At 54.3% G+C, this 25,808-nt stretch overlaps 2 protein-coding genes across 2 annotated transcripts; one reads left to right on the forward strand and one right to left on the reverse strand.

Annotated features, from left to right (window-relative positions):
* Nucleotides 1–2,783: 2,783 nt before the first annotated feature.
* On the reverse strand, nt 2,784–3,982 carry CkaCkLH20_11832 (uncharacterized protein; the record flags this gene model as incomplete). Its single annotated transcript, XM_038894546.1, has 4 exons — nt 2,784–3,376; nt 3,437–3,554; nt 3,612–3,745; nt 3,793–3,982. The coding sequence occupies 4 exons, from the start codon at nt 3,980–3,982 to the stop codon at nt 2,784–2,786; spliced, it is 1,035 nt and encodes a 344-aa protein (XP_038740191.1).
* Nucleotides 3,983–5,798: 1,816 nt separating this feature from the next.
* Nucleotides 5,799–7,526, forward strand: CkaCkLH20_11833 (asparaginyl-tRNA synthetase; the record flags this gene model as incomplete). Its single annotated transcript, XM_038894547.1, has 3 exons — nt 5,799–6,070; nt 6,138–6,261; nt 6,327–7,526. The coding sequence occupies 3 exons, from the start codon at nt 5,799–5,801 to the stop codon at nt 7,524–7,526; spliced, it is 1,596 nt and encodes a 531-aa protein (XP_038740192.1).
* Nucleotides 7,527–25,808: the final 18,282 nt, after the last annotated feature.

Raw genomic sequence — 25,808 nt, forward strand, 5'->3', positions numbered from 1 at the left:
AGAGGCCGTGGACGGCGTGCTTTTTCTTTTGCCCTGTCGCTACAGCATGCCAAAGGAGGAAACTCTCACGGCGGCCGGGTGGGTGGAGTTTCGCTCACGGCATGCTGCTTTGGTATCCTGTCGAGGGCGGTGAGCAGCGGAGACGTTTTCCGCGTGAGAATGCCCGTGGGTTTTGGGCGTGTCCGGGGAAGATTTCCGCTCGAGAGAAAGGGTTTCATATGAGGTGACCTCGATTTGCGCCCAACGGCAGCTTCCCGTCTCGTCGCATGTCAACATCCGTTGGGCCGTTACACGGCCGGGACGGGATCCTTGAGCAAAAGGTGGCGTTGAAGCCAACGGGAAAAACGGTAGGAGCCGCACATGGGATGAACCGCGTCGAATCTCGCCGTAGGAGACGACTAGCATACTGGGCGATCGCAAGCTTAACCGGGACCAAACTCCAAGAAGAGGCCGGATCACGAATGCGAAAAAGCAACAGTGGCCTTTCAACAGATAGGTAACACGCCCTCCCGAAAGAAGAGCGGTATGATGCCCACGATCTCCCTAAAGAGATGGTCCTCGCGAGTTGTCTCACGCATCTTCACTTCGCACCGCCCTGCCCGCGGGTGCGGGTATGGCCGGCGTGTACGTATGGGCGTCTATGTGTACCGACCACACCGGGGAACGAGAAGGGAGTTGGCTCAGAGATGCCGCGACTAGCATGATTGGATGAACCATGCAAGGGCCTGGCGAGACAGTCGTCTGGATGGTGATGCCCTCTCCGGTTCCGCGTGGTCGGGCTCGAGTGGCGCCAGCCCCAGTTCAGGGGTCGAAAAATATTCCCTCTTTTTACCCGCAATCCGCCCTTTTCGTTCCCCTTGACATCCTAACCATGGACTCGGGATACTGGGCTGCTTTTGCTCGTTTCTCAGAAGCTGGAATGGTTCAAGGAAGCCTCGACGAACCTCGGATTTCCCGCCCCCTAAAGGCCGTAGTCAGGTTTCCGTGTCTCAGCCGTGGGGCCGTCACACAGATGCTTCGCAGCAGCCAGCCTTCAGGCCGAAAGGACTGAGAACCGACGGTCATCTCTTCGTAGTCGCGAGCCTTCCGCCTGGGTGTCCCTCTAGTCATGCAAAACTCCGAGCCGGTGATGTTGGGAAGTGGGTGGGGGCGGCAGAGTAGAACCAGTGATACCCTCAGCATCGAGATGATCGCACGTCCCTGGTCAAGATCTGGCCTGGGGAACAGGGGTGAGCTACTTAGATTTTGGGGGCTTGTCGCTGTTTGTGCCGAGTCTTGCCATGGGGTTATGACGAGGATATCAAAGGACCATTGTTTGCGCCTAAAATCATGTCAGCTCCCGAGAAAAAGCAAGCATGCGATGCCTCGTTAAGACAGACAAACCCTGTCGAAGATCACTCCTGATCGCCGAGCCCCCCCGTGCCCGTCAATCTGCACCGGACCACTTCCCGTCGCTGATTATTGCCGAATGACGAATGAAGAGACTCGCGCGAAATGCTTTCTTCTCCCTCCCGAGAACTGCCCTTGATAGGAAATTGCAGCCTATGACTTGCGAACAAGGCTATGCGGTTGCTTTTTTCTCGATCTGAAGTCCCGCTGCAGCACGTGTGGGCAGCTCCGCGCAGTGTGGGACAGTCTGAATACGAAGAGGGGGAGACAGACTGACCTGCAGTTCCATTCCACCACCGCGGATTCCGAGTCTGCCGTTGACGCTAGGGCAGTCTCTTAACAAGAGATAGCTGAGAATGACGAGTGAGGCCGCCGCAAGGCGCTCACGGAAGGCTTCATGGTTAGATAACTGAAGTTAAAATCGCATGATGACAACATGTCCGGTATGAGGCTTGCAACTCTCGGCGTGGTAATGTTGCGTTGGTCTTGGGGAGGAACTGCCTAGAGTCGAGGACGCCGGCCAGGAAAGCGCAGCTGTGTCACTGACTGATTTGACATATCCTGACGAAAATGAGGCGGGCTGCAGGGGCCGTGACCGACTCCGCGCATGTTGCGAGGCTTGAGGGACGATGTTTTCTCCCTGCGTTCAACAGCCTCATTGCGAATTCAAACGCTGCTGTTCTTGGGACGATGTAAGAATGATGGAATGCTTGAAGTGCTTGAGAAATGTGTCCAGATTCAGACTGCGAGGGGAATAGATTCGACCTGTAAAATGACCAAACGCCGTCCAAAGTTCCCGGCACACCTTGACCTGAATTACCTAGACCCTTACCAGGCCTCACAGCCAGCCAGAACGCCGCCTGCCGCGAGTCTATCCGCAAACAATGCCCACCAAGGTATGAACTAGGCTCCCGTGAAGACTCGGAAAGAAAAGCAAAACATCCAAAGAGAACCATGACATCCGCCCAACAGAACGGTCAGGAATTCGCTGTTGACGCCCGACGTTGTAGATCTGGGGTCCCTAGAGATCGAAAGGAGCCTCAGCCCGGCGTGTGTAGGGTGAAGAAAAAGAAAAGAGCGTGGGCCGCTAGACTGAGAAGCTGACCAAATAATGCAGAATTCAGCTCCCTTCCCGGGGGTTGCGAGCCAATAGGAAGTCCCGGACAGGGTACCGACTGCCCGATGGCGTACGGATGCATGGGTTGCAAGACACAAACACCCTTTGTTTGTGGCCTTTTGTGAAGACATGACAAGTTGCGCCGAAAGACAAATCTCTCCTCCCAGGATGCGCCGCCTCAGCCAGCCTGACGTACGTCCCGGTCTCACTGATTCATGTTGAGTGCTCCCCCGACTGAGACAGGTAGCCCGTCAATGATGCGCCAAGAACGTGTCGGTCAAGAACCGTCCATGATGGCGGAGAAGGCGTAGCGCGGGTCGGGTTGGCTTCGCACTCTTGCGATCTCGTGTTCAGCAAAAATGTCGCTGAAGATCTTGAAATCGCTCTTGTGACTGGAAGAGCTGCTGCTGGAGCTGGATGACGATGACGAACCGCTGCTCTTGGACTTGCTTTTCGACGAGCTGCTGCTACTCCCCTTTGACTTCTTGGCGATATCGTCGAGAATGCACTTGGCCGTGCATTGTCTGTCGTCCTCGAAGGCAAACATGACAGCAGAGAACTGTCCTCTTAATTCCGGATCGTAGAGGAAGACTTCTCGCCACAGTTCCGCCAGCTCCTTGGGCGGGTTGCGGTAGCCATTGCCAAGACCAAAATCACCGATGACAACGTGTTGATATCCATTGTAGACGCAGATGCGCAAGGCCGCCCGCATCTTGTTCCTGACCATCTCCCGCTCCTCTGCAAAGGAGTACTTTCTTCCCATGTCAGTGAGCTTGGGCCATCGGGCCGGCGGCATGGAAATGACTGGAAAAGACCTCCAATCCTTCATCTCGAGTGACTCGATTCTGTCTTGAAACTGGCGGAACCGGACTTAAGGACGGGAAGTTAGCGCGTGAGCCAGAACCACGGATTTGGAGAAGGGGTGCTTACCAACATCCGGGGAATAGATCGCTCCCTCCATCGGTATGGGATAGTTGGACGACATGTATGTCTCCGGAGCAGGGTTGCCCAGGGTCCACGAGAGGTTGCTTCGACGACACAGCCGCTCCTACACCACATCCATTAATGCCATGTTGCCAACACATTCGTGCCAATGCTGCCGTACCTCATATCCAACGACACCAGTCTCCCAGTCTCCTCCGGGACGCTTCTCGTTCGCGGCACAGATGAAGGGAATGCGCACTCCCTCACTTTGAGCCCAACCAATGGCGCAATCGACCGGATCTCCGTGCACGACATCTAGAGGCGTCAGCTTATGCATATCTTGATACGACAGTTGGACGTACAGAATCTGGGAAGATCCGAGCTCATGAAGCTCGGGCGGCTGATCGGGAGTTGTTGCAAGGGCTGCGCATAGAGGTAGGAGTACGGAGGCCATTCTTCGTGGAAGTGCTTGTTGACTTCTGGAATCAGCTTCTTCTTGGTGTCAGCGGCCACCTCCGAGGGCTTGATCTTCAAAGGTTTTGAAGACGGCATCTTGTGCGCGTAGGATTGGTCCAAAGAACACACGAGAGAGGTTTGTAGAGAACGAAGGAGTAAGTTGATGCTTCTGATGGAAGATGGGAGGAAGAAGCTTGGTGATGAGGGATGGGAAGTGGCTTGATACGGGTTGGATGGCCGTCTTTAAGTATCTTCTTCCGATGTGAAGAGATAACGCAGCGTTGACAAAGCCCATCCCGCGTCGAGCGGCGCCGACGTGGACGGGAAGGGGAAAAAAAGAAACAACTGGCATACATCTCAAGAGTGCCGTTCGCAGAAGATGCTGGTTCGCCTCACAAGCAAGCGAGAGCGGTGAAGGATGAAGGAGGGGAGTGTAACCAATACTTGCCGGATCTCAGTCAGGTCTGCGACATTCCAGGATAGTGTATAGGAAGGGCGCGTAAAGAATGGGTGGGTTCGCGGGTGGTTGTGATGAGATGTGTCTTGCTTATACAGAAACCCGGGTCGTGCTACATCTAGCTTCCCGTGGTCTTGGTTGGTGGAATCCGATCGAGATACTACTGCAATCTGCCGCAGTTATACGAGATCTTCCTGTCTCCCAAGATCTCACTTGAGGCGTTCTTGCGAGCCGGGGGGGAAGAGTATTGGGGACAAGCAGTGCGACTAGAGTCAGACACGTTGGCCGAGGAGGGAAACATGGGAGGGCGGACGGAAGCTAACGTAAGTAGGGGACTCGAGGCCAAAGCAGGGTCATTGTGCAGGCGGGTTAGGGAGAAGAGAAAGCGAGGGCTGACCGTGTTGTTTGCGATAATAAGCAACAACATGTGCTTGGAAGAAGCAAGAAAAAACCCAGCTTCATGGTTCTTGGATCTCCACTAGGGAGCGGCTCTGGCAGGGGTTGACTGACACAATGAAGAAGAGAGTGGAGGTGAAGAGAGTGAGGCAAGACGGGAACGACGTCCCAAGACCCTTGTTCGGATAGTTGACCGATTTGGGAAAGATAGTGAACATGATGATGCGCACTTGATAGTCTGTAATTCGACAATGTTTGTCATGTAACTCATGATCCGTCCCGTGCTGCATCGACTAGCGTGTCATTGGATCTGGCGGCCTCGGGCATGGGATTGAGATGAGAGGACAGCATCGGGCCCCAGAAAATGCTCTGATCCCAAGACCACGTCCTGGGATTGAGAATCAAGGGCTGCATTATCCCGAAGTCGTCACCCGTCGCCGGTGTTTGGTGTCTCGGGAGTCGAGGACCGGCTCAGCTGAGCCCGGAGCTGCATCCACTTGGGCCGGGCGCTTGCAACTGGTCGTGAAGTCGGTCCGCAAACCTGGCCTGGGACCGTCCATGTTTGCGCATTCCATTGATCGCTTCTCTTCGCCATTGAACCGTTTGTTGACGCGAGGAAGAGAACAGCAGTGTAGGAGGTGAAGAGAGGATGTTGTTTGTGGTCAGGACAGGTCAGAATATGTGAGTCGGGAAGGAAGCGATAAGGAAAGGCGAAGGAAGGTACCTACCTGCCTTACCTAAGGTGCTGCTGACTGAGGTAAGCTGTCTTATCTTATCTTGCAACGACGCGCCTTCTTATCTTATCCCATCCCGCTGACTCAGGCAGGGAAGGTCTCCACTTGATGCCCGATTGGAGCTTCCAATTGGAGCATGAGCATGATGCAGCTGTTTTTTTGAGGATTCGTATGTCACCGCGACCTTCCACACTTTCGTCGCGAACACCACACCACTCTCTACGCGAACCTCCCGACTGGTGTTGGCAGCATAATCCAGCCGAAAGTCATTTCAAGTCTTTGAGATACCCATGCAATGATCAGGTGATCGCTTTCGTCGTCCAAAATGAGAAGATATCTCGCCCCAACGGCCCCGCGCCAGCTTGAGAGATTCCTGTCACCTACAACCGCTCTCCATAGACGACAGGTCTCAACAGGACCACGCCGTACAGTTGCTCAGTACCTTGACTGGAAACCAGAAGCTGAAGTCAAAGATGTCGTCGTCAACGGATACGTTCGGTCTGTCAGGAACATGAAAACAGAACAGTTCGTCAACGTTGGAGATGGATCAACACGGAAGCCCCTTCAGGCCATGGTATCGAGAAGCCAAGATGAAAGGTGAGCGGCCTCAGCTATGCCCACTCTTTCTGTGTCTCGGAAGCGCTGATTGTTCATTGTCGAGTAGCTCAAGTCTGCGAGTCGGTGCTGCAGTCCGCCTACAGGGCTCGTGGATACCCTCCAAGACTGAGGGTCAGAGTCACGAGTTGAAAGTCGACCATGTCCAGGTGCTCGGCCCTTCTGATGCCAAGGTGTGTCATTGAACGTTGAACTTATTGGAACTCATCGTATGATTCTAATCTTGTTTGTTCGACAGACATTTCCCATACAGAAAAAGTACCAGACTCCGGAATTCCTCCGCACAATGCCGCACCTTCGACCAAGGATTCCACTCAACGCCAACATTCTGCGCCTAAGATCAGAGGCAGTCGCGACGTTGACTCAATTCTTCGCCTCTCGAGACTTTGTTCAGACGCACCCGCCTATCATTACGTCCTCTGATTGTGAGGGGGCCGGCGAAGTTTTCAATGTCACTACAGGTCCAGCCGAGACATCATCCGCGGGCAACGAAAGCAGAAAGAAGCCTGAGTTGTTCTTCCGTTCGCCCAAGTATCTCACCGTCTCTTCCCAACTCCACCTCGAGGCATTGGCTCAGTCACTTGGCCATGTGTGGACGCTCTCTCCAACGTTCAGGGCAGAGCAAAGCGATACTACTCGGCACATGAGCGAGTTCTACATGCTGGAAGCCGAAATGAGCTTTGTCGACGAGCTTGACGAGGTCATGGATCTGGTGGAGGATATGCTGCGCGGACTCGTCACGGGCTTGCACGGCACACGAGCTGCTCAGGAGCTGCGTGAACGGCGGCCTCCTGGTCAAACACGCACCGCCGAGGACGACCTGGTCTCGATAGAAGAGGTGGAGCGCCGATGGTCAGGAATGATGCAAAACCCAGCTTCAAGGTGGCCGCGCATCACCTATACCGACGCGATCAAACTCCTCCAAGCAGAGGAAGACCGATTCGAGCTCAAACCAACCTGGGAGGGAGGCCTGCATTCGGAACACGAGAAGTTCCTCGCCAAAACCTTGGGTGCTACCGATGAGGCCGGGGCGTACATGCCTGTCTTCGTCACCCATTACCCTCGCGAGATCAAAGCCTTCTACATGCGGAGATCAGCAACACCGGGCGGTAGCTTCGACCCAGCCGGTGCTACAGTCGACTGCTTCGACTTGCTGGTGCCTGACTTATGCGAGATTGCGGGCGGTTCCATGCGTGAGCATCGCTTGACAGAGCTATTGGAAACCATGGAGGCTCGTGGTATGGGCCCCCCATCCGGCAAACAAGCACCCAACACCGCCGGTAATCTGGATTGGTATGTTGACCTCCGCCGTTGGGGTTCCAACCCACATGGAGGGTTCGGTTTGGGCTTCGACAGACTTCTAAGCTACCTCGTGGGCGTTCCAAACGTCAGAGACGTGGTGGCTTTCCCACGCTGGTTTGGTCGGTGCGACTGCTAAACCCGCTGTTGCGAATGCAGGCTGTTTCTTGGAACGGCGCTTCGTTAAGCTTTGCCTAGCTTGGATTCTGGAAGCCGGCTCAATGAAACAAACTCGGCGTGCAGTTACACAGCGATCGACCGCCGTGTGCTACATCCATCGCTGAGTCCAACCCTGAGTCACCTCGTGGGTGTGGTACACATGCAGCGTCCCCATCAAGGCGTCGCCCGAAAACTGGGCGCTCATTTCCATGTCTTATCCCCCGGTGGCTTGCAGATGACAGATTCAAAAGTCTACGGGATAATTACGCGAGGTTTTACGACAGACGGGAGATGGTGTTCACCTGCTGCGTCTGAGACTGTCATCTCAGCGACGACATTGTTGACCGCCAGGAAAGAAAAAATTTCTTTCCACGCATTGTGGCTCGGTTCTAGACGACTACACCTCGAAATATTGGGACAGTCAGTCTCGTCAGAGAAGAGGTCAATGATATGGCTTTCGCCTTCAGGCAAATTCACTGCTCACGGTCTCTCTTACCAAAGAGACCGTCTTGTACAACATCATCTGGGACAAGACCCTGTACCATTACTTTGTGCCTTTACAATACACCAATGGATGTCTCGATTCCTTCCGCTGACCAAAACATTCATTCACCACTTTTCAATCAGGACTTCGCAGGTGCCCAGACAAATAGGGTAAGCACGAGTCACGAGCAATCTGCGCGTCGATATTCAGACGTCGACTCGTCGGCAACCAACCACATGCGAGATTGTCGTGACACGGCCGACATTCGATTGCACAATGATCAATGAGCAGGCTTTCCTTAGCGGAACTCAGCGGCCATCGACTACTACTGCACTCTGAGAATAGGGATAGCTCTCTCTCTTTGCCTAAAGGTTGATGCCTACAATGGGATGCCGTTCTGCCTTTTGAGCTATCCATAGGCGTCATACTTTCGACGATGGCAACAAAGCAGACTGTCGAAATTGTCGACAACCTGATCAAAAGATGTCCTCGTTTCATTAGGAGAGACATATTGTACCTCGGCGCCTGCATTGAAAGGCTGCAACGCTTTCGAAGAAACACTCGGGTTGGTATTGTTTCGTCGCTCCAACGGCCTTCACTCGGAAAGGAAGTTTTACTCAAATCCTACAAAGCCCGAGGGTAGCTTACAGCAACTGACTTTTCAGAATCGATGCTCCTACGTCGGCTACTACTTACACTGCTACTTGCACCATGACGATAACGCCAGCAGCAGCAGGAGGACCTATCAGTGGCGAGAAGTTACAACGAGGCAGTGAGCGCGGCTTAACTCATGGTAAACAAGCTTAACATCAATGGCGTTGTCATTGCCAGGACTTTGTCTACAGTATTCAGTGTCGCAATACCGGGTTGCTCGACACACGATCGTTTCAACAAGTCACTTTCTTTGACTGGAACCTTGTTGCCAGTCGGGACTATACAACATGCCCAATCTCATCCAGCAGTAGCGGAGCATCAGAATCGAAGTTACTTCTTCGCAGAATTTCGACTTCTCGACAGAGGTACACAACATCCAACTGCAACGGCGGCCTTGTAGGCAAGGATTTGGGGAGCCGCGATCAGGGCGCAGTACTTGCTCGCATCGGTGACGAGGTCGCCGCCGGATTTCCGACAGTCTGGAGACAATGTCGATGCCAACTGAACGATACTACCGTCTGGAATGTCATGCGGGTGCGCGAATACGGTATCAGCGATTTCCACAGCCACAGACCAAGTCATCGCATCCGTCCCATTTGGTTTCCAGAGAAAAGCTTAAACCCACAGCGATCTCCCGGCACGGGGCAGCTTGCGTCGTCGTCACCCAGGCTAACCAGAGTTTGATTGAGCTTTTGATTAAACGTCCGGATTTTCGGCACAAAGGAATTACGGCACAACGGCACAACGGCAACACAATACAGGACGAAGATCAGCCGCGACGTACGAATCCTCAAACGAAACGTCAACACACTGGACATGGCAGTGAGACCTGAATTGCCAGTGCCACACCAAGCGCATCTCTCGCCAAGGGATGAGCCCCTCTTGGTCCAACTCTTTCGGCCCCTAAACACCTTAAAGTGGCAATGATTTTGAGGACAAGCCGCCGCTTTGAATTAAACATGCTCACGCCAAATCTGCCAAGGACCTTGGAATATGCTTGGCAGCAAGCGCAAGTTGTCCAACTACGTCGGCGCGTATCTTGGATCGGGCAGCAGTTCCAAAGCGAACGCCGAAGGCAGTGCGCGGAGCGGCACCCGGTCCCCGGCTGTGGAAGGTTTTGGCGAACGGAGCAGGCCGCCGCACACCCACCTGACACGGTGTCACCATCCGTGTACGGCTCACGGCCAGAGTCGGTGATAGTGACTTGATTGGAAACCGTGCATCGCGAATTATCCACTGACATGACATCAATTCATGCAATGTTTCTGGGCCGTCTCCACCGCCTACAAACGATTCACTCTCTTGCTCCCCTTCGGAAGCAGCAGACCTCTATTCCGTCTTCCGAAGTTCCGCACTTGCGGCACGCTTCCTGGACGTTGGAGCCCACCCGGCACCCGACAAGACGACGAGATCAGCAGAAAGCTTCGCCTGTTGCAGGACCTTCAGACTGGGGAATGACGAGGTGTCCTCATCCGCGGCAATCGAATCCGGCACCTTATTGCTTATCAACCATAACCTTGATCAGGCCCTTGGATAAACCCGCTGGCTGGAGTCCGTTCATCCCCACAATCCGGCCGTGAGAACGGGGGGCATAAGACTCTGTGCAGCACTAGTTTCGCCGTAATCACTCAGATATTGGCTCCGTGCCGTACATTCACACCAACATGAAGGATACGAACGACCTCTTAAAGTGCTTTATCCGATTTTGCCGGCCCGCATGCCACGCCACGAGGTATCCAGGATGGCGCTATCGATAGCGCTCCGCCGTCAAATTAGTGCGGATTTCTCCATCCCTCACAATCCTAACGCCGTCAGTGCCTGCTGAAGGCCGCGTCAGCGACCAACCGGGAGCTCTTCTTGGACAGGAAAACCCTCCTTATTAAGCCGCGGGCAAAGCAATTTCTCCACCGCGGGTGAAGCACTCCCTTTCGGACTCAAGCAGGGGATAACAGTTGAGGCTGTGGAGCCTACGGCGGGCGTCGAACGAATGATGCATCGACATGGCGTGGTGATGACACGGAGTGTCGAATTAAGCTTAAGCACACCCTCGGGATTACCTCTGCAAAACTGGCCCTCCGAGCCAAGGAAACGATCAATCTGCGCGGACTCACGGCCCATGCGCCATTTCACAGGCGAAGGAGCGTGGTAGACCGTAGAAGGCTTCCATCCTGGACTTTGTTGGAGTTGGCTTTCTGCGCTTCCCGGGGTGTCTTTGCAAGGAGGGTCCTGAGGGGGCCGTTGGCGATGCGATGGCCTGACGAGCAGGTGTTCTGGTGTCCGGATCTGCCCATCTCGCATTCCATCTCCAATCCTCGAAACAGTCAGATTCGCTTCTGGAGAGTTATGCTGGACTTTCGCTAATCCCACGGGATTTAGAAAATGGCGTCGCAGCAGACATGGAGAGTCTCGTCTCCCTCAATAACGAAGTTGCGCACCGTCTGGTCGCAAGACGGGATTTTGATCTTTCAAAGGCGCTGTTGTCGATCGGCGCCGAGTCTACCCCCTGGCTCGTCTCCAATAAAAGGTGCAATTCACCACCTTTTTGAGTTGTTGACAAACTGCCAAGATGCATGCGACAAGCCTTGGAGTCCTCGGCAACCATGCTTTACCAGTGGCTAACGAGTCGATCCGTCTAAGATGTCAGGGCAACCGACAACAATATCCCAAGAACGCCGCTATTTAGCTTGGACGGCCGCATCGGGACCGACGCGCTCAAGTAACGCTCACATGAAGGATCCTCTACGCTGCTGTCTACGATCATCATCTCCGTCACTGGTACTCTGTAAGCGCAGGTGGATGGGAAGTCAGCACTGCCTCAATGCCAATGCTTCGATCGGGCGGCCACCAACAACGCAGGAATACGATACTGCATTCATTAGGGCCAAACCAACGTGCCAACGACCTGGTACCTTGGTGCAGCCCCGTTTGCCGGGGGCCGATGCATCCGGGCATTAGGTCCGCAGAATTGGTCGTCCAACGGCACCGTTTGGTGCCGCTTAAGCGGAACCCCCTTGCCAACCGCCGCTCGCCTCGTCCCCGCATCCCGGCCACCTGCCCTTCAGGAGTTGGCACCCAAGGGAACTTTGCAATAGACTCGAGTCCATCCAAGCGGGCCTAGACTTTCTGTTATGTGTCGCGAAGGAAGAACTCCTAGTCGTCGGATAACAGGACCATGAGTTCTATCAAACTGGATCCTCACGATGCATTCGCGTCCGGCTTGACATCCAATATAACAGTTTTCGAGACGCTTGCTGCCGTGATTGGATCCGAATATGGCGCCACGACGACCGAAGTATACGGTCTATTAGCAAAGTGCTCGCTCACCAATACGGGTTTATGATGCGGCAGGCAACCGTGCCCAGGCACACACACTCATCACAGTTTGAGGACTGGCATCTCTAGACGACAGATTAGAGTTGCAGAGTCAACCAGTCTTTGACGACTTCTCAGGGCCGCTAATGCAGTTAGAACAGGGGGCGCACACCCACATCGATTGCAGCCTGTTCATCCTGCCTGCACTTCGGACACCGTCCCGTCGATGAGTCGCATCATGACAGAAGCCCGCAAACCTTGGGTCTGTGACCTGCTGGCCGGAGTCTCACGCTTCTTCCACCAACCGGGCTGAACGTGATCCTGCTATTAACCGTCATCCGCTCGGTTAATTATTGGACCGCTACAGACCTCGAACTCTTGAGGAACGGGTATCTGAGGAAGTTGAGATTGCCAAGGCCACATTACCCAGCATGGGAGTAGAAATCCAACTTCGGCCGCTAGTCGTATTATCCGACGTCCAGCAGAGTCGGTTTGTTGGTCTTGGCCTGGCCCAGATGGCTCGCACACCAGCCCGTCTTACCCTCTTTGCGTCTTACGAGAACGACGAATACATGGGTATCGTCTAAAACCAGAGGGGAGGAGTCGCCCAGAGCAAAGGGATCCGGTGCCAAAGACTGAAGCCGCCGACGGCCCGCAAGCAGGCGATTCTCATCGCCACGCGAAACCAGGCAGCGGCCATCGTCGACGAATCGTTGGCCTGGAACCCAAGTTCATCTTCCACAAGTTTGCCGCCATGTTCGTACCAGGTCGCTCCAGGCAGCACGTCAACGGCTACTGTCTCGCATGCCGCTTGAACGGTAGCACAGTGTTGCCTAGGCCGTCCCGCCGAGATGGCTCCAACTTGACGCAGCGATCCTTCAACCAAGCATAACTCGACTTCCAGCCTTGATCCGCAACACCACACCGGGCTCTCGCATGCTTCTAGCCTTGTCAAACAGTATGTCTCGCAGCGTTTTGATCAGAAAGTCGGTCTAAGCTCGGGCACCTCTCACTCCCGGCATCGAGTAGGCGATGCCCAAGTTGCGGTCTGGGAAGCGACGGCTGCGTACGTGATCTCGGCTCCCTGTCTCGCGGCCAGTGACACAAACGGTATCAGTTGCCCTTCTGCAGGAAGCCAGAGGTATACCTGTCTAGACGCTATGGCGGACCAGCTCAAATCTGAGGCTCCTGATCCAAGCGTGTTGTGACGGCGCCTGGCGGTCAACGGCGGTGATGAAGGCCTGGACGCAGACGCGTTGGGCAGCCGGGGAGCAGTTCGTTAACGACTTTCAGCCAAATTAGACGAGTACTACTTACACGTGGAGTGAATGCTGCCGGGCAGCCTCTGGAACTCTCGTGAGTTGACTGAGAGAGAGTGGCGTTCCGCGGACTGAGGAAACGCACTTCGGAGCTCAGCCTCTACGGCGATGACTTCCCGAGACTAAGCTATCCGCGCGTACCGCTGATAACGCGATGGGGATAGCTGCATTCCAACGGGAGAGACAAACGCTTGGCATGAGGCGGCGCTCAGCTCGACAAGTTCTCCCTGGATCGAGCGCCGACTCTCTGGTGGTCTCTCGTCGAGGCAAGATTAATCGTCCGATGGTGTGCGGCAAAGAAAGTCAATCTCGTCACCCCCTAATACCAGAATCATTGATGTTGGAGCGGTGCCAACTAGCACGCAACAGCAGTTCGTGTCCTAAAGACGTCACAGGTATCTTGCGATCAGGAACTGACCCGCTATGGAGTTTCGTTGCGTGTTGGAAGATGACTAATCGTGGAAGAAGTCGAGTTTATTTTGGCATTCCCGCTTACTGAGCGGTGATATTCCTGCCAAGATGCAGATGTTGCAGAGTCGCCAATTATGCCCAATAGGTTATGATTTAAGACCTTTCTATCTGGTCTCTGGCAACAGCCTCACAGAACGGAGATCATCGGTCGCTTCCAATAAACTCTAGCATGACCCGTCTATTCTCGTCCTCGATGCGAAATCTTGGCATCCTCTGGACTGACGTCTATCCTTATTTCTCCAAGGCCCATCGTTTCAAGGAGACATCCCTTCCTCCTTTTTTTACACTTTCATTTAGGGTTTGCTGTCACGGCACATCCTTTTTATGCGCCGAGTCATGGTGGGGGGAGCCAAGCGGTGCACAGCATTCCAAAAGAAACGGACGGAGCCCCGGCTGGGCCGTGGACGCTGGGCAATGTTGAGTCGGGTTGGAGACAGCTGAAAAACGCTGAACGGGTTGTTTTTACTCTTTTTATCCGTAATTCACCCTCGGTCGCCCAGTTGGATACGAATAGTGGAGGCTATTGTCAGCTCTGAACGGGGTGGGGGAGCAAGGGGAGGGTGTCTCGAGCCGTCTTTGCGGCTCTCTCTCTCTCTCCCATACGAAGGGTTCACATGTTGTTCGTATGGGGTCTTGGCCCAGGCTTGCGTTGTGTCATCTTGATGTCGAGCTGAGCTTCGGACGCCGCGATGCTTCTTTTTCGGGAAAGTCGGACGGCGGGCAGCGTGGCGACAAGGTGCGGAGGAGGGTTCGTTGGTCGCAACTTTACGAGAAAAACCATGACTGGCAACATTCCCCATACGACATTTGTTGTCGGAAAGGTGTTCAATTCTGCGGGGACCCTGAGAAAGTCTGTCTCCTGGAGGCTGGGGGGAAAAAGCGTATTCGCACGTCGTTTACAGGCTACAGGGAATCATGAATGGTTTTGGGAGGCTGTCTTCCCTCCTGCAGGATCGATCCCACATCCACACACACACACACCACCCTCTCCAACTCTTGCAGGGCTGGTGTCAGAATCCCCGATGCGAATCAGCGTCCAGCGGTCCGCAGTCTCGAACAGGCAGACAGTTGGGATGGCGGACAGGCACCTTCTAGGCAAGCTCGGGCGAGAAGGTCGTGCTGGGCAAGCTCATCGAAGTTTCTTCTTGCTGCTGGCTGCTGGCTGGCTTGCTGGGCTGACGCTGCTGTCATCTTTAAAGGGCTCATCTGACGGCGGCGGCGGCACAGTCATGGTCTCGGCGCGCGTGGGCGTGGGCAGCCCGCGATTGATCAGCATTGCCCGATTGAGTATCCGTATGTCCTCTCGGCCTATTCGACACCCTCTGCAGCGGGTCATCATTTTGAAACCGCAGATGCAGATGCAGTGAGGCTCTAGTGAGCGTGTTGAAGGGCTCTCCCACCGGGTGCCGCAGGTTAAGCAGCTTGTTTCCGGGATACAACCACACACACGCAGACGGCGATGATGATGATGATGCTGCTGCTGCGCTTACCGCCATCGCCATGTTCGACAAGCGATCGGGCGTCAGCCTTTTTCGACCTTGGGGACCCTGTCATGGACACCCGCGCGGCCACGGCTGGCCCGAAAGCGAAGAACCCGAGTATATTCGAAGGGGTAATGTCGCGATAATCTTAACAATAAGCTTTTTCCCACCCCGTGGTCGCTGGTCGCTGGTCGCGAGTCACAGACGCACAGTTCACCGTCAACAACGAACAAGAGAGCGAGTGCCACGCACACACATACAAAAAGACCGCCCGTCTGATTAAGCATCTTACTCGGGACGGAATGCAAAAGCAGAAAGGTTGGGGTTGGGTTGATGGCACACTCTATCTGCTGCGGAGGCGAACCTTGGGGAGTCCACTCGCAGGCCGCACACCCCGTTCTACCTACTGAAGTAAGCTGTTTGAAAGGCGACGACGGAATTCCCGTCCATTTTATTGATCTCGGCAGCGTCATTCGAACCGGCAGAATCCCAGCTTCAAGCTTCGGCGACGGAAGCAAAGGGATCGATGTCCTCGTCAGGTTCTGGCTTCCCATCGTTTTCCCACAAGGCCTTTTTCCACCTCGGACCCGGTGCCGCTCCAGAGTCCGACAGGCTCCATAAGGACGGGGGCCAAGACAATTATTCTCGGTCGCTTTCTCTCTCTCAAGAGTCAAGGGCGCGCGAGCGAGGCGGCGGCGGCGCGAGAGGGTACGGATACACCCCCCCTTTTGCCCCAAGACCGGCACTCACTACGACCACACCCCCCTCTCTCATCTCAGCCAGAAGAGGAACAATCCATCGTCAGATCCCAGAGGAGCCGTGAGGTATGCCAAGAATACCAAGACGACGCTAGGAGCAGTGGCTGACAACGCTTAAATTCATGCTTAAACCTGCTCGTGGTGCGGTGGCGTCCGCGCAGCTCTGTGAGCTTGCCTGCTCTCATCAGCTGGCTGTTGTTTCGCGAGATTTCAACCAATCCAACCAAGTCTCAATCCGAGCAAGCCGCGCACTCTTTTAATTCTTCTCTTAGTTCCAGCACCACCCGGGGGCGCTGTTCGTCTGAGACTAGGCTTGTCTATTGTCAATCTGCCATCGTGACTGGCCGGGCAGGGGGGTTCATTGGCGTTCTTTTTGGATTTTTCCCTTTTGGCCCTCCAATTCGCTCAGAACCCACACGACAGGACGCGAAAGGGATAAGACGCTCGCATGTTCGGCTTTCTACGAAGGCGGCTACGGTCTCCGCTTCGCACATTTTTTTCCCCCTCTCTCGCGGACGCACGAAACGAACGCTTCGCTCACACACGAACATTTCGTAAAGGATGACAGATACGAACTGCCAAATCAAATGTTCCAAGTCCGTGTGCTGGGGGGGAGAGGGGACCCCCCCAAGGATACGAACGCACCAAACATATTGCTTCGCCCACGGGAATGCCAACCCGGTCTTGGCTCTCCCCCAGTGTCCAGCTCTCTCTTCTGCAATCTGCATGCCTCGTTCGTCGTCGGGGCCTGACTTGAAGGCATCATCCCAATAAACTGATGATGATCACCGCCAAGCCAAGACAACCCCCCTTCCTCTCGGCAGGCAAGCCCAGGAAGGAGAAACGGGCGGTGATTTGTTTTCACCGATTTGTGTCATTCTTGATTACGGGTGGGAGATATGGGGCTCTCCGTTCAATTTCACAATGCCGAATTGACGGGCGAAGATCTCTGCCCCCTCTCCAAGGGAAAACCTGCGCAGAATCTAGAGTGGGAACGATATGCGCGTGCCGCAGGCCGAGGACCCAGACATTTCAAATTCGCTCTCGACCTACCAAGTAACACCTGCCAAGTCAGAATAGACTCGCGCTCCCCAAGACTTTTTCTCTCGAGAGAGGGGAACATCCCGGTCGGCCTCGCCCATTGGGGAATCTACTTGTACGCAGTACACGCCGCAGTCCGCGCAGCTGTCAGAATGCCTCCCTGGGAAAACCCCCCGAGACGAAGCAATTCCACTTCCAGTTGCCTATTATCAGCGGTCGTTTTACTCGCCCGGCCAGAGAGACGACGATCGCGACGGGAAAGGGGTTTAGACCCATCGCGCAGCATTTCGGGAGTCTCCATGCCGTGGCCGTCTGTCCGTCACTGGAACGACTCGATCCCTCGAAAGTCGACTCGTCGCTGACTCGATGCTGACGGACAGACGGCGCAGTCACAAAAAACAAACACACGCCCCCCTCCTCCGTCCGTCGTCGTGCCGGTCACGCTTGCACGGCTCACGGCACCGCATAGTGAATGAAGGGCAAATCGGCAACGTCTTCTCCTTTCTGTTTCTTACCTGCCTGAATCCTACTGGTGCGCTCCGCAGGGCTGATGGGGTGATTTTCCCCTTCTCCCAAACAAGCCTTTTTTGTCACTGTGAATGATTCGCGGCGCCCGTGTGTCGGCTCCCACGATCCGTACAGTGAGCTGGCCGGCGCGCCCACTCCCCGGGTTGGAGGTCGGCTCTGCGATCTGGGAAAGAGTTGTTTCCAGGACCTTTTGGAGAGTCGTCGCGTCTGCGCGGCCCGTGGTCCATGAGCTTCTTTTTGACGGTTCGAGATTATCGAAACAGGTCGGCCGGTTGGGAAAGATGACGACGAATCATCGTCCGGGCGGTGGCTTCACAATACATTCCACTACCGCAATTGCGCAACAGAGACAGACAGAAGATGCCATGTTTCCCGAGATTGAGCACGCGCGTTCGCGAGCTTCTCTTAGGAAATTTACCGGCTGGTCGGCGCAGCTAGAGTAGAAAGAAAGAAGGGGGGGTCGCACTTAAACGGGTAACAGGCACACCTGGCCGGGAATCCCGTTCGTCCTATTTGGAGGGGGGAAGGGATGGAGGGGGATGGACGGGGGGTGTGGGCAGGTCGTTTATCTGACAACCTTAATACCACGGCGCTCTCTCTCTCACGGGCGGGCGTATGAAGGTACTATTACACTAGGTACGTGAGGGTTGAATAAGTTGCTGCTGCTGCACAGATTCCCCAACGGCTTTCGCTCGTGCCCGTGTGCGATGCGTACAGTATAGCATATGCCGCATTTCCCGTGGACGGGATGGATAAATCGGCAAGCCTTTCGACAACGGGGAACGGTGTGTCGAAGAAAGAGTTCAAGTCAGGAAAACCCGGCACTCTGGGTCCGCGGGCGACGACGAGTTTTGGGAGGCACGGGGTAAACGGGCTGCGTCAGTTTGTCCGATGGACGGATGAGAGAGAGTTTTGGATTGTTGGCTTTGATGATGAGGGTGATTGATGATGACGGGTGCGATGGTGTACACGTGCATCATTACAGGAAGTGCGTGTGTGATGGTTGGGCAAAGGCAATCAGAACCAAGTCGCACACGCGTGTCTTTTTTGTCGAGGCCTTCGTCGGTATCACGATGGTAATGTGTCTGTTGAGAAACCCGCCCAGACGGTGGTGGTGGATAACGGCGGCGTACAAACGTGTCAAACACACGCACACACGTACCAGAGTTGTAAAGCGAAGCACAAGCACACACGTAATTTCCCTTTTTTCGAGTTCGAGTCTCGCAAGAGGGTGAGACGAGAGACAGAGTGTTCCTTTGCACATAATCTCGGTTTGATTTCCTTGTGAACCTCCCCCTACCCTCTCGAGTCCGGTTCGGGAAGGTCAATTGATGGATTGGGAATGTTCGTTGGTGTTGCCTTTTGATTTGATATTATGAGTTGCGTTGGTTGGTGGTGATGATTCTGTGTTGGTGAGGCCAAGGGGGCGTGGAGTGTCGCCCGAGGATTTGTCCTCGGCGATGGGGGCGATGCATGTAGGTAGTGCTGTTGCTGTTGATCCCTACGAAGGGAAGTCCAGTCCCCCTTTTTTCGTAAACCTTTTTCCGTGACATCTGGGATCTTCCCTCAGCGGTGCTGACGTTCACGAGAGGTGTAAGGTTTCCGGGGTAAATTTCTGTGTACGGGGGCTGTGGGAAGTTTATCCAAGCCGTTGGGGTCCCCGAACCACCCGGGCTCCTCGTATCCCGTTCATCTTCACGACACATCTATCATCTTCACCGTGACGAAGTGGACTTGACCTAAGGGACAGCTCCGTGAAGAGATGGGCACGACGGCGGAAAGTATCACCAGGAACAGCATCACACATAGGCCGACGGCAGGTCCGGGACGTTTAGCTACGGTGGAAAAAACCCACGCCAAGCGTGGCACTGCGCGAGCAATAGTCTTGTCAGAGTTTAAACAACAAGTCGGAGTGCTCCGCGCGCGACGGGATACACGCGGGTGGGCGAAGAAAGGGGTGAAGCAGAGAAGAGCAAGGTCGCGATACCGGACTTGATGAATTTAAGCTTGAAAAAAAAGTATGATGGGCTGTCAACGGCGGGAGATGGACGGGGGATGCATGGCGAGGTGGGGGTTGGTGATCGGATGGGACGGGGTTGGAAGGGAGATTTGTCTTTTTGGGTTCTCGAGGTTCCCTCGGCCGCCGATGAGGGCTTGTGTTGTGCTGTGACGGGATGTGATGTGTGTTTGCGTGGCGTGGGACCTTGAAAGGAGTCGTGATGTGTTTCTGGGCGACGGCGCACGAAGGGGGCTTTGGACTCGGTGGTTTTTGTGTATCTTTTTGGGGGTCTGGGATTGTTTGTTTTAGGGTGCGACGAAGACGGGAGGGCGAAGAAGGCTCGATGCCAAAGGCTGTTGATGTAGCCTTGAATTACTAGGTTACCGAGGCCGAGAAGGAAATGCCAGCGCCGAAAGCTTCGCGGAGGGAAGCATCTCATCCTCTCAAGTCTCATCTCATCATAGAACGTTATTGCATGTTCCACGCAGTCGGGGCCACGTCAGTGCAGCACCGCTATCGCCGACGGGGGAATCTCGAGCAAGGAACCCAAACGGGGATTATCTGGGCGCACGTCGGACCTCTCTCGTGAGACCAGCAAACGGCTCATGACGTCCGCTTCTGTGCGGCGAAGATGAGAAATCCACGGGTTCGTACGGAGGACCGGCGAGACGCAGGCAGTGTCTCTTCGCTGGCTACGCCCCTTTTTTGGCCGTCTGACAGGGAGACTGGGGCACACTTTGAAACTTTGCAGTACCGCGAGTGTACGAAACCTAAGTCGTGGTGGTGATGGAAACCGCCGCCCTTCCTACGTGCAAAAACCCGAATTCGGGGGAACGTTTCGCGGTGTGCATCTTTTTTTTTGACATTCGCTTTCTGGGACATGTGAATATGTGGTGTGTGTGTGTGTGTGTGTGACTGACGCCACGCTCGAGTTTGGATTGTGTTCACCGTTCGGATCCAAGTGGTCGGTGTGTTTTTCTGGAAAGGGAGACTGCGAGAAGATCGGGCGGCGGCCGCGATTGCTTGCGTCATGCGAGATGATGGGATGGGATTCTTCTTCTTCGGATTGGCAAACAAGTTGGGTACCTTATTCGAGTACAGTATTCCATGACTTGGGGAAAGTCTGTCTGGAGGCAACCCGTCAGCGTCGGCGTCGGCGTCAGTCAGCCGCGCGGATGTGTCCGTGGATTCAGTGTATGCATTGAATCTTGAATCGAACACCTAATAAGAGAAAAGAAGCATCAAATCATCCCTTGAAGGTTCTGTACCTCGCCCGCATTGATCTGCGGATGAGGTACACGGATACCGCGGCGCGGCCTTGAGGCTGAAGGACGGAGATCCCGCGGTAGCATAAACGGAGGTTGCTATTTCTGGCGTCGGGGCGTTTCTGCTAGAAAAAAACGGACGGCCTTGCCCAGTGCCAGTGCTACGGTATATCGGCCATGGGTTATGTGGGAGAGGAGGAGGGAGCCGTCTCCATTTTCGGGGGATTAAGACTATCCGTATTAACCATAACGAGATGACAGTTATGGACAGCGATTGTGTATTTTAGGTTTAAGAGGGGGTGGGTTGCTTGCTGGTTGCATAACGTCCTTTTTCAAGGCGGATGCGATTCCGTGGCTGAGGCTGTTGCGTCGTGAAGTGTACCCGGTGGGGGACCCGCGACGGCGAAGGGCGAAGGCGATGGCAGCACGGGACGGGCGTGTGGGCGGCCGTTTTCTTTTTTAGACGGAGGCCTGGACGGTTGTTGTTGATGGTGATGCCCTGGGCGATGATGTAGATGGTGGGCCGGGCAGGTTTTGAACCTGGATTATCGCGATATTGCGAGCTTCATGAACGCCAAGCCAAGGGGGAGGGGCGTGTGATTTGGCACTGGAACTGGGGCGATGAGGCGAGATTGAGTTTTTTTTGCGCCTCTGCCATGCGCGTTTGACAGCTGGCCCGGTGATCTGGAGAGGAGAGCATATTGCCCGAGGACGGGGTTGCGATATTGGTTTTAGGACGTTTGCTAAAATAGGGCGTCGCGATGGAAGGGAGGATTGAGTCGAAAGAAGGACGAATTTGGTGATTCCGGGTATCTGGATGGAACAAGAGACCTTAGGCAAAGGGAGAAAGAAGTGAGGGAGGGAAACCGGAACCGAGCGGCCGGGTGGCGGTGGTGGTTGGTCCGTCCGTCCATTTCGTTTTCGACGCTGGAGATGCCGCCGCCGCCGTTGGAAGTCTGCAGGAGTGAGTGGTGTTTGTCCGATGTGGTGTTTACGGGATGCTTGGCACGTCAAAGAAGGGGCATGGCATGTATCTGTGCTCTGAGGTGCGAGAGTATGGCGGTCTCGGTCTCGGTGTGTTGCGTTATGCCGTCAGTGGTCTGTATATTTGGACTCTTTGGAAGGGAGAAACATGAAGGAACTGTGCAATGTGTCTCGATTTCTCGTTTAGGACCTTGAGTTGGAACGCGAGGGATTGTCATATCTCAGTGACGCCTTCAATTTCTGCGGCTCCAAAGACCTCTCGCCCGATGTTGGACGAGGGAACTTCTGCCAGCGCTGATTTCCACTAAAAGGTATACCCTAGAACACCATCCCTGCCCTCACCAGGCTGAGCGGTGCTTGGCTCCTCGCGCATCTGCATTCCTTAGCTCCCTCTTGTCAGAGTTTATTTCGTACCGAGTACGTTAGTACGGATAGTAAAAATTAAGGTGTGAGAAGGACACGTTTTCTTTCCTCGCTCTTTGTCAGTGTCTGATCGGACTATTTGCGCCGGCGTGCTGCTTTCGGAATAGAGGCGCGACTTCGCTTACTGATGGGCATGGAATCTTGGTTGCCTACTCCGTAAGCCGATTACCTTTTGATGGACGCTAGTGAACAGGTGCGCGCGATGGGAACGTGGGCGGAGAGGGAGAGATGTGGTCGTAAGATGGTAAGACGGAGTGAAAAGCTTGGTATCATTCTCTCCAAGTACCTAGAGTAAGCGCCGACGGGGATGGATTGTGTCTGGAGGCAGGGCTGATTTAGACAGACCATAAGCTGAACGCTGGATGCTGAGAATATTGAACCCATTTCTTCCGCCGCATGCCTTGACGAGGTCAGAGAGAGACGAGACCGAGTGAGGAATCATTCCGAGTCGTGACTACCGTGTCTCGCGTAAAATAACACGAGGTTTTACATACAAAAGTCACCGGGCAATTCTTATTGTATTTTTTTTACGAGAAAGCAAAGTAAAGCCGCGACACCTTTAAAAAGAAGCACTAAATTGACGTTGGTTCTGACTGCACTGGACTTGGAACCCGGGCCTGCTTTGCTTGGCAGGACTTGGTTGCAGGTTACGACGTATTGCTTTCCTGAAGTGTGTACTAGCAACAGCCATTGTCACGACGGACAGCCTTGAAGTCTTGGGTTTGCCGGCTCGGCCTGGCCTGTCAAAAGACGGCGGGACCTGCTTATTGGGCGGTTTTGGAGGAGGTTCGAACGGCAAACGGCACGGGAAGGTGGTCTTGTCTTTTGGGGGACAAGGATGGCAAGGATGCTTGGTATTATGGTTATCAATGATGGCAGGGGGGTCCGGTTGGGTGAGGGAGGATGAAAAGGAAGGTCGAGGCAGTGAGGATTCATGGATGGATGGGTGATCGACCCTGCTTCTGGACTGCTTGACATCGGGTTGTTTTGATTGGATGGGGGCCGGAGATTCCTGGGTAGATTACGGATTTGATTTGATTCGATCATGGGTTTTGGCGAAGCTTGTCGGTCTTGTCATATTTCGTCGTTCCATGGGGCCATGGGGCCATGGGGCGTATGACAGGCCGTAGGATTTGGACGGATGAGCATGCTCGTGGATGATGTGATGATGTGTGATGCGACGTGGGTGGGTGTCGTTCTCGGTTTATGCTTCTTCTGCGCCTCCGAGATACCTGGACATACTGGATGGGAGATAGAGTGAGCCGACATTACGAACCCATTCATGCCAACGTGCGCCCCGTGGACGTCTTGGCCTGGCCTGAAAAAGGTACTGGCTATTGGCGCCAAATTTGGGGGGCATGTCTTGGCCGAGTGGCTGATGCCGTCTACTTCATCTTACCTTTGGGGCCTCTCGGGTCTTGGGTCTTGGGTCTTGGGGTTGAGCCAAGCATCGCCGGAGGCATTATTAACTGCGCAGGTGAGTCAAATAAGATGTCTCTGGGCGGGACATGCGGGAGAGTTAGACTAGTTATTTGTGCAGAAAATGTCTCGACGGTTCGCCCTGCCCTGCGCCTCGGGGGTCTTGGGACGTCCACATAGCCTTGGTATGTGTCATTTCGCCAAGGCCGCCGCCGCTCTCTGGAGTCTCTGGAGGTCTCTGATGGATGGCGGATTTAGGGTTTTGACTGGTTGGCTCGTCGGGAAGGGGTTGGGCCTGTTTGATTTCCGATTTATGATTTTGTTAGTCTGGATTTTAGGCTCTGGCCTTTTTTTTCCTCATTTATCTGGTAGCGTGGTATCCGCGTATCCGTGGGCGTCTTTTGTGTGTGCCGTTGGTTTTTACTTTTTTGTCATTAGGTGCATGGTGAACAAGGTTGAGTTGATCCTCGGCAGAACCTTGGCCTTCGTTCTCGGTGTGGGAATTGAGATGATGTACCTTTCCGGGATGTGGAGGAGGAGGAGCAGCCAGCAGCTGAAGGCGAGAAAAAGGTTGGTGATTAGGTAGAGATTAGGTGATTGTAGTCAGCAACCAAAGGTCCCGTATTTTGTTGTGTCTCGTACGTCGTGTCGGTCCCTGAGTGAGTCCGAAGGGATTTCGGTTAGTCTTGGTTTAGACCAACACCCATCCATATGCGAGCCTAGTGCTGGGTAGTGTACTTGTAGTCGTTGGCCTTTTGGGTTCTTCTATTTGAGTATCTGCGCGGCGGAATGTAAGCTTGTTCTTCTTTATCTGGGGCGGTTCCTTGTTTCGGTGGTGGACGAACTGTTGCACGACTCGCACGAGACGAGTGCGTGGGTTGTTTCGTCGCAGTGTTTTGTTCTCCGGGTTCGAGTTGATGGGAATTGCACTCTATCGGCGATCGGACTTGATGCATTTTCTTTTCTTTTCCCTTTTTGCCTCGCTCGGGAGGAAGTTGAGGGACTAGGAGACGACGGGATTTCCACTGAGGTGGATGGGTCTTTGGGTTTAGGCGGGTGGACCCGTTGGATCTCGAATACAGTGGTGGTGACGTTTGTGTTGTGTCCGGCGGCGGGAAGGACGGAAGAATAAGGTCTTTTTGGAGCGATTTGCACCTTGTTCAGTGAAGCCGAGCCTGAGAGAAAGAGAAGGGATTATTTGGTCAGCAGAAAATACCTTCTCTAGTGGGGCCGACCGGTGGCTGTTCGGCTTGGCTTTTTTGGGGGTGACGTTAAAAGAACCTTCCTTGCCTGCATTGACCTGAGGTACGAACGGGTACGTACCTTTCGGGCTTGGAGGGTTTCTTGGCTGCGGTGATGTGGACGGGCGACAGGCGACAGGCGACGGATGAGCAGGAATGCCCGTTTGAGTGGAGAATACCCGTGGACGATTGTCAAAAAGGGGACTGCGTTTACGGCATATCGTAATCGTTCCTTCTCTTCTTCTCTGTCTGTCAAGTTGCAACGAGTTGGAGACGCTCTTCTCAGAATTGCAGCTTTTTTTCCTTTTTGGGTCGGGCCAATGACGACACGCCCCCTCCTGCCGTAAGCAAACGCCCTGACTCGGCCGACCACAAGGGACGATCCAGGAGGTACGTACCTCTCACAGTCAGCTCAACTGGACACGGATGCCTGGGCCCCCCTCCACTCTAAAAAAGCTTGGTGCAGCGACTGTCGAAATAAGCTTGAATTATTTTCGAGAAGGAGGAGGGAAGGAAGCTGGAAGCTCCGGATACGTACCGTCACAGGTACCTGCCGCCTGCAGCAGACGCACCGCACCTGCCTGCACCTGCCTCACACCTGCCCACCAAAACGACTTCGCCGGGCAGGTGCGAAGTGACAGATGCTCCGTCCTGCCATCATCAACAAAATCAAGAGAATTTTACTACGCACAAATGGAAATGCATCCAAAATTGAAATTTTCTTCTCTTCCGTAGACATTCGTAAAGCATCATTTAATCACCGGTCAACAAGTGCCGCGATATCCACAAAGCTTTCCCGCCGTCGTGCATCCCATTTGTTCCATCTCATCCCATTTGCTCGCCGTCACACCCTCCACCACCACCACAAACCATCCCAACTGCC

Source organism: Colletotrichum karsti (genome assembly GCF_011947395.1).
Source record: "Colletotrichum karsti strain CkLH20 chromosome Unknown Scaffold51, whole genome shotgun sequence".
Classification (NCBI taxonomy): Eukaryota; Fungi; Ascomycota; class Sordariomycetes; order Glomerellales; family Glomerellaceae; genus Colletotrichum; species Colletotrichum karsti.